Here is a 13,948-nt window from a genome sequence, read left to right on the forward strand (position 1 = left end):
CCATTCGTCTGCTGATGGGCATCTAGGTTGCTTCCACGAGCATGGGTTTTAAAGCAGGATTTCATAGACCTGTGATTTTGCCAACCACCCACTCCCATAAAGATAACATGAAATTGATGTGTCTATGTATGTATGTGTTTTTCTGAGTTTCATTAATTCTGCCGAAAATCACCCACAAACTGTGTCAGGCACTGGGCCAGACATGGTGAGACAGTTCATGGTTTTCATGAGATCCTCAGTGGTCCTTGGTTTTCATCAGTTTCTTGATTTTAAAGAGGTTAACAAGCCAGAGCAACTGAGCACAGATGGGTACTTTCTCCCCTATCCTCATTGTTTGAGTCCCTTTCGCTCAAGCCAGATGCTGTACTGGGTCTAGTCTATATACTCAACTGCCCTGATCTCCCATGAAATGCAGTACATTACTCTGACGGGCTGTTTGGTTTGGGGAATTTTTTTTCAACTAATCATTTTGAACATTTTAGAAAGAACTGTTCTTGGATTATAGATTTTCTTCTGAGACAAAAAGTTTGAAAAAGATGTTGCTTACTCAAAAACTGAAGAAATTGAAAAACCTTTAAAATTGCTTGAAGGATATATCTTTTATAAGCAAATAAACTTACATAAGTACTACTGGTTTTTAACTAAAATGTAATTTTTTGTTTATAAAAAGGAAAATGAAAAATTGTATAATCAAGTGAAAGATCTCCAAGAACAAAACAAGAAAAATGAGGAGCGAATGTTCAAGGAAAACCAGAGTTTATTCAGTGAATTAGCTGCCTTAAAGTAAGTCCTTTTTAAATTCTTAAGATCAAACATACTTGGACTATTTCTAAGCATTTTATTATTGTATTAATAATACATTTAGTTATACTTAGAAATTATAGAAGTTGTACGCTGATTTACAGTTCTGTAACTTTTATATTTTTCATATTCAGTGATTCTCTTTGGTGTTCAATGATCAGTACATACTTTAATATTTTCAATATATTGTTATTGCAGCTTCACATCAATTTCAGGAAACTGAATTATTCCTTTTAAACCTGAGATACTTAGGTAATATAATAATAAATAATAAACTACAATATTATTTACTGTGTTAGGTCAGATTGCATACAAGTAGAGCCTGAGATGGGGATCTTTGTGGAGGTGATTTCCTGGAAGATAACTCTTAGGAGAAGGGGCAGGAGAAGCAAGATGAGGTGGGGGTGGGTGGTGAGAGGGAAAATCAGTGAGACTGAGTCTCAGCTGGAGGCTGGCTTCATTCCACTCTCACCAGGACATGCAGGAGAATAGATTTCATTGCATAGCTGGTTCCTACTTGAGGCAAGTGGAGAGCGGCCCTTTGAACCCCTCAAGGCAGTCTGTCACTGGATGAAGTGGGTCCCAGGAAGCAGGTAGCAGGTGTCCTCTGGGGCAGAGGGCAGGAGCTGCTGTTTGGCAAGGAAATTTCTCCAGAGAGGGAGAACCTGGGAGTTATTACAACAAACACACCATGGCAGGCTGACAGAGCGCTAACACCAACTTATGAACCAATCATGCTTCAGACTGTAAGGTCTTTGGGATGTTACTATGTCCCTCTTTAATATACCAAGTGAAAGAGCTGAACCACTAAACATGGGCAGGCCAGAGTTCTGTCTTCTTTTAGGAAATGACTGCCACCAGTGCATCATTTCACCCCAACACCTGAAATCTCAGATAGAACTACTGTCCGAAGAAACATCTTGGACTGTGAGTGTCATGTACATTATGTTTCTCTACATACTACTTCCATTTTTTTGTAAGATAATGTAGGGCATAAGAGTCACGGCTGCTGTTAGCTCACACTAGTCTTTCATGCACAGGAGAAAAAGGCACGCCTTGTAGCAGACAGAGCTGGAAAGTACACAGGTTGGCAAGCTGAGGGCACTTTTGTATAAATTGGGGGGTCACCCCTTTCTCCTGGTAAGTGTGACCCCCGTGCCAAGGCTAATAATCTGCAAAGTTTGATGCCTCAGGGCTTCTACATCTGCTTTCTTCTCAGATGCTTCAATAAAATATTTTAAAATTTTATAATCTTATACTGCCTAGCTTTTAAAAGAGAAGATCTATTCCTGGCTCCAAACCTGAAGCTCTAAATGAATTTCCACAATGGAATAAATGGTGTCTTTAGACTTAGATGATCATATACAGATTCCTAAACTCCTTGTACAATGTCCTCTGGAAAAATAAAAGAAAACCTGACTTGAAGTTACCAGTAGTAGACTGTGTTTGGTTTTGTTAGTTTCCATGGGTATGATTGGCAATTTGTGTGTCTCAGAAAGGAGTCTAGAGTGATATGACAGGGAGTTCAGAACACCACAGGGGAAATGCAGTAAGTCTTTCCCAGACATTGATTTTCTTTTTACTGAAAATTGGCAAGAAATATTTTTATATTACAAATACACCAATACTCTTAGAGTTTCAATTCTTTTAGATTATACATAAATGTTCCCCTTAAAGTATACTTCTCTTGTAACATTTCAGTATTGTATTATTTAATGCAAATGAACTGTTTATCTTCAGTGACTCAGTTTTGATGTGCAAAGAGTTTAGTTTTTAATAATTGAATATTTTGTACTTAAAGGAGGACATTGTAAACATATATATATATGTATTTATTTTCCAAATAAATCAGAGAACAGATGCACAGAAGTCGTTTCCTGTCTCAAGCAGTTGAAGATTCAGAGCCCACCAGAAATCAAAATTTTACAGATCTGTTAGCAGAACTACGGGCAGCACAGGTAAGGTACATGAGGATTTTAACCATTAGCAATAAAAGTGTGTTACAAAAATCCTTATGTGTGTAAAAAAGAAAAATTTGTTTTTGTAACTTATGAATAAATCTGCTTATAAATTCCATACCAATTAAAAACTAGGAAATACCTAAGATTAGCATTGAAATACCTGTGACCTCAGTATAGAGGAAACAATGTGATATTGGTTGTAGATGGCATCTTTTACTATCCAGCCTCTTATCAAGCATTTATCATGTGGAACCATGTTGGAGGCATAACCTTATTTAGGGAAGATCCCTTGGAGGAGGGCATGGCAACCCACTCCAGTATCCTTGCCTCCATGGACAGGAGCTTGAGGGGCTACAGTCCATAGCGTTGCCAAGAGTTGGACATGACTGAAGTGACTGAGTATGCGTGCGTGTACATACCTAACTTCAAACAAACTCCTCTTTGAAAATGGAGGGCTGAAATAGGAAGACAATTTGAAAGTGATCATTCACCTTAAAAAGTGAGTTGACTTTTCCTCAGTCTTTAGGAAGACTAAGTGGACTGTGCACTTATGAGGGGCTGAGGCTATATCTGCAGGTATTTGTATATGATATGCCTGACAGAGCAGTGAAATGGAGTATCTGCTACATAATTTTTTTCTTTATTTTTACTGAATTGTACTAAAGCAGTGTTTACCAATGGGAAAAGTTTGGGAATTTAGGGCAGATTAGTTTTGTCTTAAGCAGAACAGTTATAGGCATTGCTTGATTTTTATCACTCCTGTCCCCAAGAACTATGCTTATAGCACCCACCAGTCACTGTAACACTCAAAACCACTGCCACAGACAGCTCCTGTGGAAGGGCAGTTAGCTTTTCCCACTCCCTCCTATTAAATACTTCCAATCTATTTCAACGATTATGCACATTAGAAAAATTCCAATTGCATATCACATTCTAAGTAGAAATTTATTATATAAAGTTAGGCTACACAGAAATATAAACATACCATAGTTCAGTAGTTGATGTTTGACAGGTTTTTGTAATATATAAAGTGCAGCTTCAAATATGAACCCATTAGAGAACTTCCTTAAGATGCATGTGGGTACAGATGATTAGATAGGTAAGCAGATAAATAGAAAGAATAAATGATTGGACACCTTCACTTATCAGTGGGCCCCAAAAACTAGCAAGTTAAGAGAGAAATTGCTGTGGCTTATGAAGGCTTGGGGAGACATGATAGGGTTTCAGCCACAGCATTAACTTCATTTGAAGGCTGTTATTAGTGACCTTTTAAAAGTGTGGTTTTGGACACATTTTCAAACAAATGGTAAACCAAAACTGCCACTGAAATCACCAGAACATGCTGGCTAAAATATAATTAACATCTTGTAAATTACATAACCCTATTCTCAAGAAAGTAAAGTGAACTTCTGGGGTCAGAATAGAACAGGGATACAGAGCTAGCAGTAAGCATTGCTCCTAGGCTGTCAGCCCAGTAACCACGAGCCTTGAGCTTGAACAACAAAGTAGAGATAGGACCTCAGGACTTCACAGGGCCACATCCTTCAGTAAAACAGTGTTTTAGGGGAAAAAAATGCACCCAGTTTCAGAAGGGACTGAAATGTCAAGAAAGCTTCTTTTTGTTAACTTGGTATCTATAGAAAGAGAGGGGGGAAAAGATCTTGTCTTCTCAGTGCTTTATTGATTATTCAGTATAGATGTCATCCCTTCTCCTCTTATTTGTGTTTTAGTATTTGAATTGACACCACCTTCAAGGGTAGTGGGGCTTCCCTCATAGCTCAGTTGGTAAAAAATCCACCTGCAGTGCAGAGATCCCAGTTCGATTCCTGGGTCAGGAAGATCTGCTGGAGAAGGGATAGGCTACCCACTTATTCTTGGGCTTCCCTTGTGGCTTAGCTGGTAAAGAATCTCCCTACAGTGCAGGAGACCTGGGTTTGATCCCTGGGTTGGAAATATCGCCTGGAGAAGGGAAAGGCTACCCACTCTAGTATTGTGGCCTAGAGAATTCCATGGACTACACAGTCCATGGGGTCGCAAAGAGTAGGACATGACTAGGGGACTTTCACTTTCAAGGGTGGGTCATGCTCAATCTGGAAAAAAAAAAAAAACATAAAATGTGATCTTCAGTCAGTGGTTATCTTAAGTGTATCTGAAGAAACACGTGCAAAACACTTTTAAGGGTGTCTTCTCTTAACTCAGTTCACACAGTATTCCTTCAGATTAAATCCTGTTGACAGCACACTTGCAATGCAGAATTACAAAATCCAGGGAAATAGCCCACCATGAGTAAGCATGGGGTGACTTAATAAACAGGGTTAAAACCCAGTAGAATTATTGAGTAGACTATAAATTAAATAGATTTAAAATGATTAAATATATAGAATAAGGGAGAAATTCAATGTGAGGAAGGAACAAAACAGACCAGGGAAATTCAGAGAAAAATAAAGAGAATAAATAGAAAAGTTAAATAGATGATCAGATATAACTAAGAAGAAATTAGTCAACTGGAAGATAGATCTAAGAAAACTTAGAGTGAAACACACAAAATAGAGAAATAGAAAATAACAGAAATAGGAGATGCTATAGTATGTAATTAAATATTTTTATAAAGTAATGGCAAAGAATTTTCTAGAAATTATGAAAGATGAATTCTCAAATTCAGGAAATATAGTGAGTCCTACTCAGGATACATAAGTAAAAATCTACATCTAAGTCCATCGTGGTGAAAGTATCACAGGCAGGAACACCTTAAAAGAAATGTGTTAGTTGAAGATAAAAGTTATTTGGGGATGTAGTTAGATGTGCAAATACCAAAAGATGGAATACCATTATGTGTTTATTTTCATTCACTCTGGTTTTCTGAGTTTGAATAGTTTTAGAGCAAAAATTCATACTGGGATAAATCTGTAGTATAATGTTCATGTCAAACCTACTTAAAAATTAATTCTCATTAGTGTAGTTGTAAAATATGAGCCGGTTCTTTGTAACCTATGAATGGGCACATAATGAAAACAAAGGTCTTGAGCCCTTTGCTTCTAGTTTCCCAGGAGGAGGAGGAGGAGGCTGACTGCAGCTCAGCCGTCCCTTAGGAACTCTTCTTGGCTGTGGAAAAACGGCAGGTAAAGAAGACAGGCCTGTACCTTGCTCACTAGAAGCAGGTATTCAACCAGGGAAGACAGATAATAAGTGAATAAGAAATCGGTGCTCCTGGAGGTTAAGTTCTTTGAGAAAAACAAGAGCAGAGACTAGTGGTAGGCAGGGCAGGGGTGAGGCAGCTCTCAGCAGTGTGGGTCAGCAAGCGAGGAGGCGCTCCTGAGAAAGTAGTGTCTGCGTCAGGAGCTGAGGAGCAGCGGCCGCTCACTGTGCAAGACCGAGCCTTCCGGACAGCGGGACACGGTGCCTCGGAAGCCTGTGAGGAACGGGTGGGTGAGTGGGACAGGTGATGGGAAAGAGGGTCCGAGAGACAGGCAGAGGCCTCCGAGTGTCCCACAGTACGTTCTTGAAGAAACTCAGCGCTCTCCTGAAAAGACATCCACAGAAGATCCCACAAGAGGTTAAACAGTGAAATGATGCCGCTAAAAGCACGGTTATATTAATACAAGGCCTTGTGGGTGGATTTATTTTCTTCATGAGACTGGATTTTAAATTGTAAGGTAGCGTGATACAGAGTTTCTAAGGATTTTCCTCTCGACACTGAACTATGAAGTGTATCGCCTTGAGCACGGGAGTTTCTCCAGCAGTTGTCAGCTGAGTGTGCGCTTACTGAGTGCCTGCCGTGCGCTTACTGCCAAAGGTAAGCGAGCAGTAAAATCAGCCTTGATGTCCCCAGAGAGTTGCAGCCTAAAAAGAGAAAAGGCAGGTGATACAGATGAGTGTCACGTGAAACAGTAGTAGATGCTGTACTTCCAGGTACACGGGAGGTTTGTGGGGATGCAGGGCTGGGGTTTCCCAGGAAGAGCCGCGTTTGAGCTACACTTTGAAAGATAAATATGACTGTCAGGCTAGGAGCAAGGGCTGTTGAGTATGGCACGTACAGCACATTGAGAATTTAACTTGTTGTGTCAAGCATAGTTTTTGCCTTTGTGATACAAGGAAGAGAAATATAAAGTTCTGCTTTCAAGTAAATATGTAATATGTCAGGGGGTGATGAGTATGTGAGAGGAAAGTAAAGCTATACACCCGGGGCCAGGGTGGGGGTTGCTAGTTTAGAGTGACCAGACAAGGCCTTCCTGGGGCCTCATGCGAGCAGAAATCCTGATAAAGTGAAGGACGAGCCACTTGGCTATCTGGTGGCAGAGGGAGCACTAAGCGCCAATACCTTGGGGCAGGAATGTGCCGGGCGGGTTCAGAGAACAGCGGGGAGGTCTCTGGGCGTACAGTGGGAGGGGGGGATTTGCAGCCCATGCATCCGAGGAGTGGGCAAGGCTGGGTTCTGTGAGGCTGAAGGTCATGGGAAGAGCTGTAGGTTTCCCCTCAAAGAGGTGGGAGCCACAGAGAGTTTCAGACCAAGGAATGATAGTAACTGACTCCTGAAGACAGTTCCTCTGGCTCCTGGGAGAACAGATTGTAGATGCTGAGGTTGGAAGAGGCAGCCTGGTTAGGAGGGTGGAGAAACCCGGGAGCAGTAAGAAAAGAGGTTGGAAGGGGCCTGGAAGCTGTATTAAGTGATGAGAACTGATTCTCAGAGGCTCTGAGGAGCTTGTATCACTGGAAGGGGAATGGTGATAAAATCAAGCTGAAATTTAAGAAAAATAATTAGCAGTCTTTATGATGAATTGGGGACAGGAGGAGAACGGGACAACAGAGGATGAGATGGCTGGATGGCATCACCGACATGAGTTTGAGTGGATTCCGGGAGTTGGTGATGGACAGGGAGGCCTGGCGTGCTGCGATTCATGGGGTCGCAAAGAGTTGGACGCGACTGAGCAACTGAACTGAACTGAACTGATGATGAATTGGGTGAAAGAGACACTATTCTACAGTTGATTGTGGTTGGAAATAATTTGTTTTTGTATTTTTATGAATATCAAGAAAGAAAAGAACAGTTCGTTGGAAGACATCAAAAGACTGAAGCAGGACAAACAAGCTCTTGAAGTAGACTTGGAAAAAGTGAAGAAAGAGAGAGACCAAGCCAAAGACCAGATTGCTTATGCTACAGGTAAAAGTCTGAGCTGAAGTGGTTTACCTTTATACTCCTAACTGTTCTCATCTTGGGTTAAGTAATAGCAGTTGGATAGTATAATCAAAATGCTATTCCTTGAATTGTATTATAATTTTAGAAGCTTTTAAAATATTAGCTATTAATAGGTATTTGCAAACACATCACTGATTACAAGATCAAAGAAAATCATGGATTATTTTGAATTTGTGGCATCACATACTTAGTTGTTTATAGTCATCTTAGGTAGTAGACTGTGAATTTTCAGGGTATAGTCCCTCTTTTTATCTCTGAGTCTGAAACACATGCTCTCAGTTCAGTTCAGTCGCTCAGTCCTGTCTGACTCTTTGCGACCCCATGAATCACAGCACGCCAGGCCTCCCTGTCCATCACCAACTCCCAGAGTTTACTCAAACTCATGCCTATCGAGTTGGTGATGCCATCCAGCCATCTCATCCTCTGTCATCCCCTTCTCCTCCTGCCCCCAATTCCCCCCAGCATCAGGGTCTTTTCAAATGAGTCAGCTCTTAACATGAGGTGGCCAAAGTATTGGAGTTTCAGCTACAGCATCAGTCCTTCCGATGAACACCCAGGACTGATCTCCTTTAGTATGGACTGGTTGGATCTCCTTGCCGTCCGACAAGTATTTGCCAAATGAACAAATAACATTGTACTATGTTGTAGAAAACACAAAGATGGATACGGCATACCTCACCAGGGAAAACAAAGGAGAGTAAAATAAGAAAGTAGAAAAGTTTAATATTAAAAAAATTAGAAATAAACATGAGGACGCTAATGAGGATTTCAGAGAAGAGTGGCATTTGAGCTGGGTCCTGACAGAAGAGATTCATAGGTAAAGAAACGGAGAGGCCCAGAATCTGACATTTATTTTCATAGAAATGACTTTACTTTTATAATGAAAGTCATTGGAAAAACTATTAATCAAGAATTTCTAGATGCCAGCTTTGCTGCAAGTTTGATGATGTGGACTATGAGCACAGTCTTCATCCTGCTTCACTAATACACTAAAGTGGATATAACCTTACAAAAAAACCAAGTTTTTTGCCTCTTAATAGCACTTTCCTTAGAGAGGCATTGGTTTTCATTCAGAATGTTTTAATTTAGTTTATTTCCACATTTTGAAAAATTATTATCGAGTTATTGAATTACTTGATCTTATAGGTGAAAAATTATATGAAATAAAAATTATAGAAGAAACCCATAAACAAGAAATCAGTCGTCTGCAAAAAAGATTACAGTGGTATGCCGAAAATCAGGAACTTCTAGATAAAGATGCAGTTCGGCTTAAAGAAGCAAATGAAGAAATTGAGAAGCTGAAACTTGAGGTAACAGATCAGTTCAGAATGTGTTTCTATAGATGAACCCTGTTATCCTCAATGCTCCTTCATAGGCCTGTGTCATTGAGTCAATATACCTGAAATTCTGTTAATTACAGTGGTCGGGTTGACTTTGGTTTGTGTTTATTTGTGTAGTCTATTTTTAGATTAAACTGAGAATACAGGCAGCTCTCTGTATCCACAGGTTCCCTATCTAGCAGATTAAACCAACCATGGATTAAAAATAATGAGAAAAAACAGAATGTCAAAAAGCAGAATTTGCTATGCAATGGCAGCTATTTTCATAGCATTTACATTGTTTTAGGTATAATAAATAATCTAGAGATGATTTAAAGTATACAGGAAAAAAGTGAAAGTTGCTCAGTCATGTCTGACTCTTTGTGACCCCATGGACTGTATGTGGCTCGCCAGGCTCCTCTGTCCATGGACTTCTCCAGGCAAAAATACTGGAGTTTGCCATTTCCTTCTCCAAGGGACCTTCCCGACCCAGGGATCGAACCCGAGTCTCCTGCATTGTGGGTGGATTCTTTACTATCTGAGCCACCAGGGAATCCCAGTGTAGAGATGATTTAAAGTATGCAGGAGTTACATGCAAATTCTACACCATTTTATACAAGGGGCTTGAGCATCCTTGGATGTTAGTATCTGTGGAGATTGGGAACCAGTGCCCGGTCCATCCCCTCCCGTTACCAAGGCATGGTTATAAATCCAAGCTCCTTACCACAGCCTGTGAGGTTCCCACGTGGTCTGAATGCGCCCGCCTCTCCAGCCCCGTCGGTAGTGCCCTTCCCCAGTCACGCTCCTCCAAGCACAGCAGACCTCCCTCTGGTTCCTGAGCATGCTGAGCCCAGGCCACTGGTCACTTTGGCCTGAAGCGGCCTGGCCTGTGTCCTTCCCATGTCTCTTCGTTTGTTTCAGCTCTGATTTCTCCTCCCCAGAAGGGTCTTCCTCGCCTCTTTATCTGAGGTAGCTACCAGTCCTGCTCCCCTCTGTTTCTTTCTCACTCTTTCACTTTATTTCCTCTGTGGTACTTGTCATGCTCAGAAGTTGTTTATTTACTTGATCAGCTCATCAGAGCTCTCCTTCCATTAGGACATGAGCCCCATGAAAGCAGGGGTCTGGCTTGTCTTACTTGCTCTCTGCGTCTCCAGCACAGCGCCCTAAAATGAACTCCCATCATGCTTCCCTCTTGAGGTCTGCTGTGTTTCAAGTGTATGTTTCTTAACATCGTCTTTCCTTATTGGTAGGTTGAGAAGCTGAAAGCTGAATCTGGAAATCCATCCATCCAGCAGAAGATACGTTTAAAAGAAAAAGCAGCTGATACCAAAAAAATTCAGGATCTAGAGCGACAGGTATGTGTTCAGGGTAAATTTTCATTAAGATATTTTATATACAGTGCATTTTTGTTTTTTGTTTTAGAAGTTCCTATACGATGTAGTCAACTGGCAAGCTTTTGGTGTTATTCATTCATTTTAATATAGAACTGCCTCTTTCAACTTTGAATACAGTATTCAAAGTAACAATGAAAGCAGGAAACAAAATCATTTTATATAATCTGTGATTCTATGAATAAAGAAATTTTTAGAGTCACGTGTCTCATTAGGTGGTAGACCTGCCGATGGAAGGTTGTTTGCATCCCAACTCTATTTGACATCCAGGAAGAAAGAAACAGAACTTTGACACTCTGGGTGTAGAGCTAGGATCTTTTCTCCTGAAGAAGGACACGTGAGAGAGGAGGCAGGGTAGGAGACCCTCCAGCTGGGAGTGTGTTAGTAGCACTTGGGAAGTCTTGTGGGATGCTCTGAAAACCGGACATCCAACCTCCCAGAGAGCTGGCCACAGTTTTGAGCTCTTGCTCACACTATTTGTGTGTGTGCACACTCAGTTGTGTCCAACTCTTTGCAACCCTGTGGACTGTAGCCCGCCAGGCTCCTCTGCCAATGTTTAGACTTAGAAATACTCATGTCATGGTCAATGTGGCTGGGAGACTTCTTTCAAAAACTGTATAGTGACACTTATTAGGATAAAGTTTTTTCTTTTTCATTGAAGTAGTTATTTTGTAAGCAGGAATACTAATAAACTTTTTCCTTATGTTTTTAAAACCTTCTGTAATGTAGTGTTTGTATTCATAACTAAATATTAAAACAAAATTAGAATTTCCAGCCCTGTTCATAAGGGCACATGATTCTATAGTTGTGACACTTAGAGGTACAGCTATTATTCCATCACAGACCTGAAACTGTGAGGTCATCACTAGGCTGAATATTATCCCCATTTTAGAACAAGAAGGAAAACTGGGCAAAAAATGAACTTCGTTAGTTTTACAGGACCTGTTAGATTAAAAGGTATGATTTGATAGTTTGGTTCAGTGGCCACAGAAGGAAGAGGAAAGAGGTGGTTTGAAGAGCTAGAAATATTCTGAAATAACTATAGTCCAGGATTGTTTGACTTTTTTTTCCCCCAGTGCTTAAGAAGTAGATTAGCCCATGTAGAAGAAGCCATCCAGAATTGCAACAAAAGACCAAACGAACCACTTCAGCGCTAGATGACTTAATTTTAAGAGAATACTGTGGAACCAAACGTATAAGAGTAAAAAAATAAAACATGCTTAAAAACAAAATTAAGGTTTGAAATGGTGACCTATATTGACCAGAAATATGTTATAAAAGTAACCTCCCTCTTTTAGTAGCACTTTCTTTAAAAATTTATTGGTTTATTGGATTAGAGCTTTCTAAAATATTATTCATTAATATTTTGTATAGTTTGCTACATGTGCATTTCAAATCCTATTCTCTTTCCATGAGCAGACGTTTCTATCCTAGTGATTGTAAGTCTTAATATATATTTTATAATCAAGGTATATCAATATATTCAGAATCATTTTGAGCTGTATTCTAAAATTATAGAATAAAACATCCTTTTTTCTAAATAGTACATGAGGGAAAGTGGGGCTAATTGTATGCATGTTAATAGTGAAAATTTCAAGTTATGTTCATTCATTCATGCTCTTATTTAATGATATATTCAATAGTTTAATTTCCAGTGAGATTAAAAAAAAAAAATTGTATGATAGAGCCACACTGATAACAGTGACCAAAGAAAAATATTAAAAAGCCAGATAAGAGAAGATAAAAATTAGTTTTCCACCAAAAATGTAGTATACATTTTAAAATATCAAAATCAGATTGAAAACACTACTTAAAATTTAAATGAATATATTAATTATAGACATGTTAAATCCATTTTTAAAAACTAGTTTCTTTTTTAATTTATTTTTTAGTTGAAGGATAATTGCTTTATAGAATGTTGTTATTTTCTGCCAAATATGGTCTCTTTTTAATATACATGGAATGTATGTGTGTATGTGTATATATATATATACCTTTATATGCTTACATCTGATCTAGATTTTTAATACCAGAGGAAGCAAAACTGAAAATTTTGCAGATGAAATTACCAGTATTTGTATCTGGATATATTCCACTTGACATCTGTATATGTTTATGTCCATATTGATGTACATATCTGTGTACATTTATGAATGTGGAAGCAGTCTTCAGGAATGGAAATATTTGCTGTTAACTTTGCAAATGGTGTTACCTTTAAGTACCTACTAGGACTAATAGTCTAGAAACAGGATTTTGAGCAATCCATTTTGCCTTAGGAAAGGTGGTTTTTGAGACCAGATCATGATAAAACCATAATCAGGCCCTCATCACATGCTGGCCACTCTGCTAATCACTTCACTGAGATAAATGTCATCTTATCCTCACTTAATTGCATGAACATCATGAAATAAGTATTGTTTTCTTCCTGTTTTACCAGTGAGGCAGAGATTTAGATGAGTGTAATAGGAAGTCACACAATCTATTTCAAATAAATATAAGAGGGTTTCTGTAAACTAATCAGTTAAATTAGATGTTATACTCTAGTGTTTTTTAATCAGATAATCTAGATTAGAAAATTTGAAATTTGTGCTACTGTACATTTGGTTTAGTCTTGAGATGGGATATAAACATCTCTTTGAAATCTAAACATGGCTAATATAATCTAAATGTGTACATCAAACTGCTTAATTTTAATATATCTGTGACTTTAAATGCCTACTACAATATTTCACTAGGTTAAGGAAATGGAAGGAATTCTAAAGAGACGATACCCCAATTCTTTGCCAGCTTTAATACTGGCTGCTTCAGCAGCTGGTGATATAGCAGATAGAAATACAGTGGAGTTTATGGAAAAAAGGATAAAAAAACTGGAAGCTGATCTGGAGGGCAGAGATGAAGAAGCAAAGAAAAGCCTTCGTACCATGGAACAGCAGTTTCAGAAAATGAAGGTAAGTGCCGGATTAGCCATGGAGGTGGGGCTCTGAGGTGTGCCACGGGAGCTGAGAGCTTCTTAGAATGAGACAGAAGAGAATGTCTTGGGATGGGGCAGTGGGGAGCGGTGCAGAGACCAAAGAGAGGAATGAATTCCAAGCCCTCCGTTTTGATCTGTCTAAATTTTCCCGACTTTTTCCTTTTTCTAGGCCCTATCTCATCCCACTTTTGCCCCCGCTCATATTTTGGCCACTTCTTCGTTTCTGATTCCCAGTGCACATCAAGTGTTCATTTGCCTCTGCCTGTGCTCTTCCTTCTTCTGATAGCCCTGTTCCCACTTATCCCCAGTTT

At 39.4% G+C, this 13,948-nt stretch overlaps 1 protein-coding gene across 4 annotated transcripts in view; it reads left to right on the top strand.

Moving 5' to 3' along the window:
- Positions 1-13,948, top strand: part of CEP162 (centrosomal protein 162) — a 105,317-nt gene that overhangs the window by 57,761 nt on the left and 33,608 nt on the right. For all 4 annotated transcript variants that reach the window (XM_061130494.1, XM_061130496.1, XM_061130492.1 and 1 more), the window contains exons 17-22: positions 671-783; positions 2,654-2,759; positions 7,794-7,920; positions 9,103-9,266; positions 10,526-10,630; positions 13,402-13,614. In XM_061130494.1, the coding sequence (XP_060986477.1) occupies positions 671-783; positions 2,654-2,759; positions 7,794-7,920; positions 9,103-9,266; positions 10,526-10,630; positions 13,402-13,614 (828 nt within the window). The remainder of the gene's footprint in view (positions 1-670; positions 784-2,653; positions 2,760-7,793; positions 7,921-9,102; positions 9,267-10,525; positions 10,631-13,401; positions 13,615-13,948) is intronic.

Source organism: Dama dama, chromosome 26 (genome assembly GCF_033118175.1).
Source record: "Dama dama isolate Ldn47 chromosome 26, ASM3311817v1, whole genome shotgun sequence".
NCBI classification, from domain to species: domain Eukaryota; kingdom Metazoa; phylum Chordata; class Mammalia; order Artiodactyla; family Cervidae; genus Dama; species Dama dama.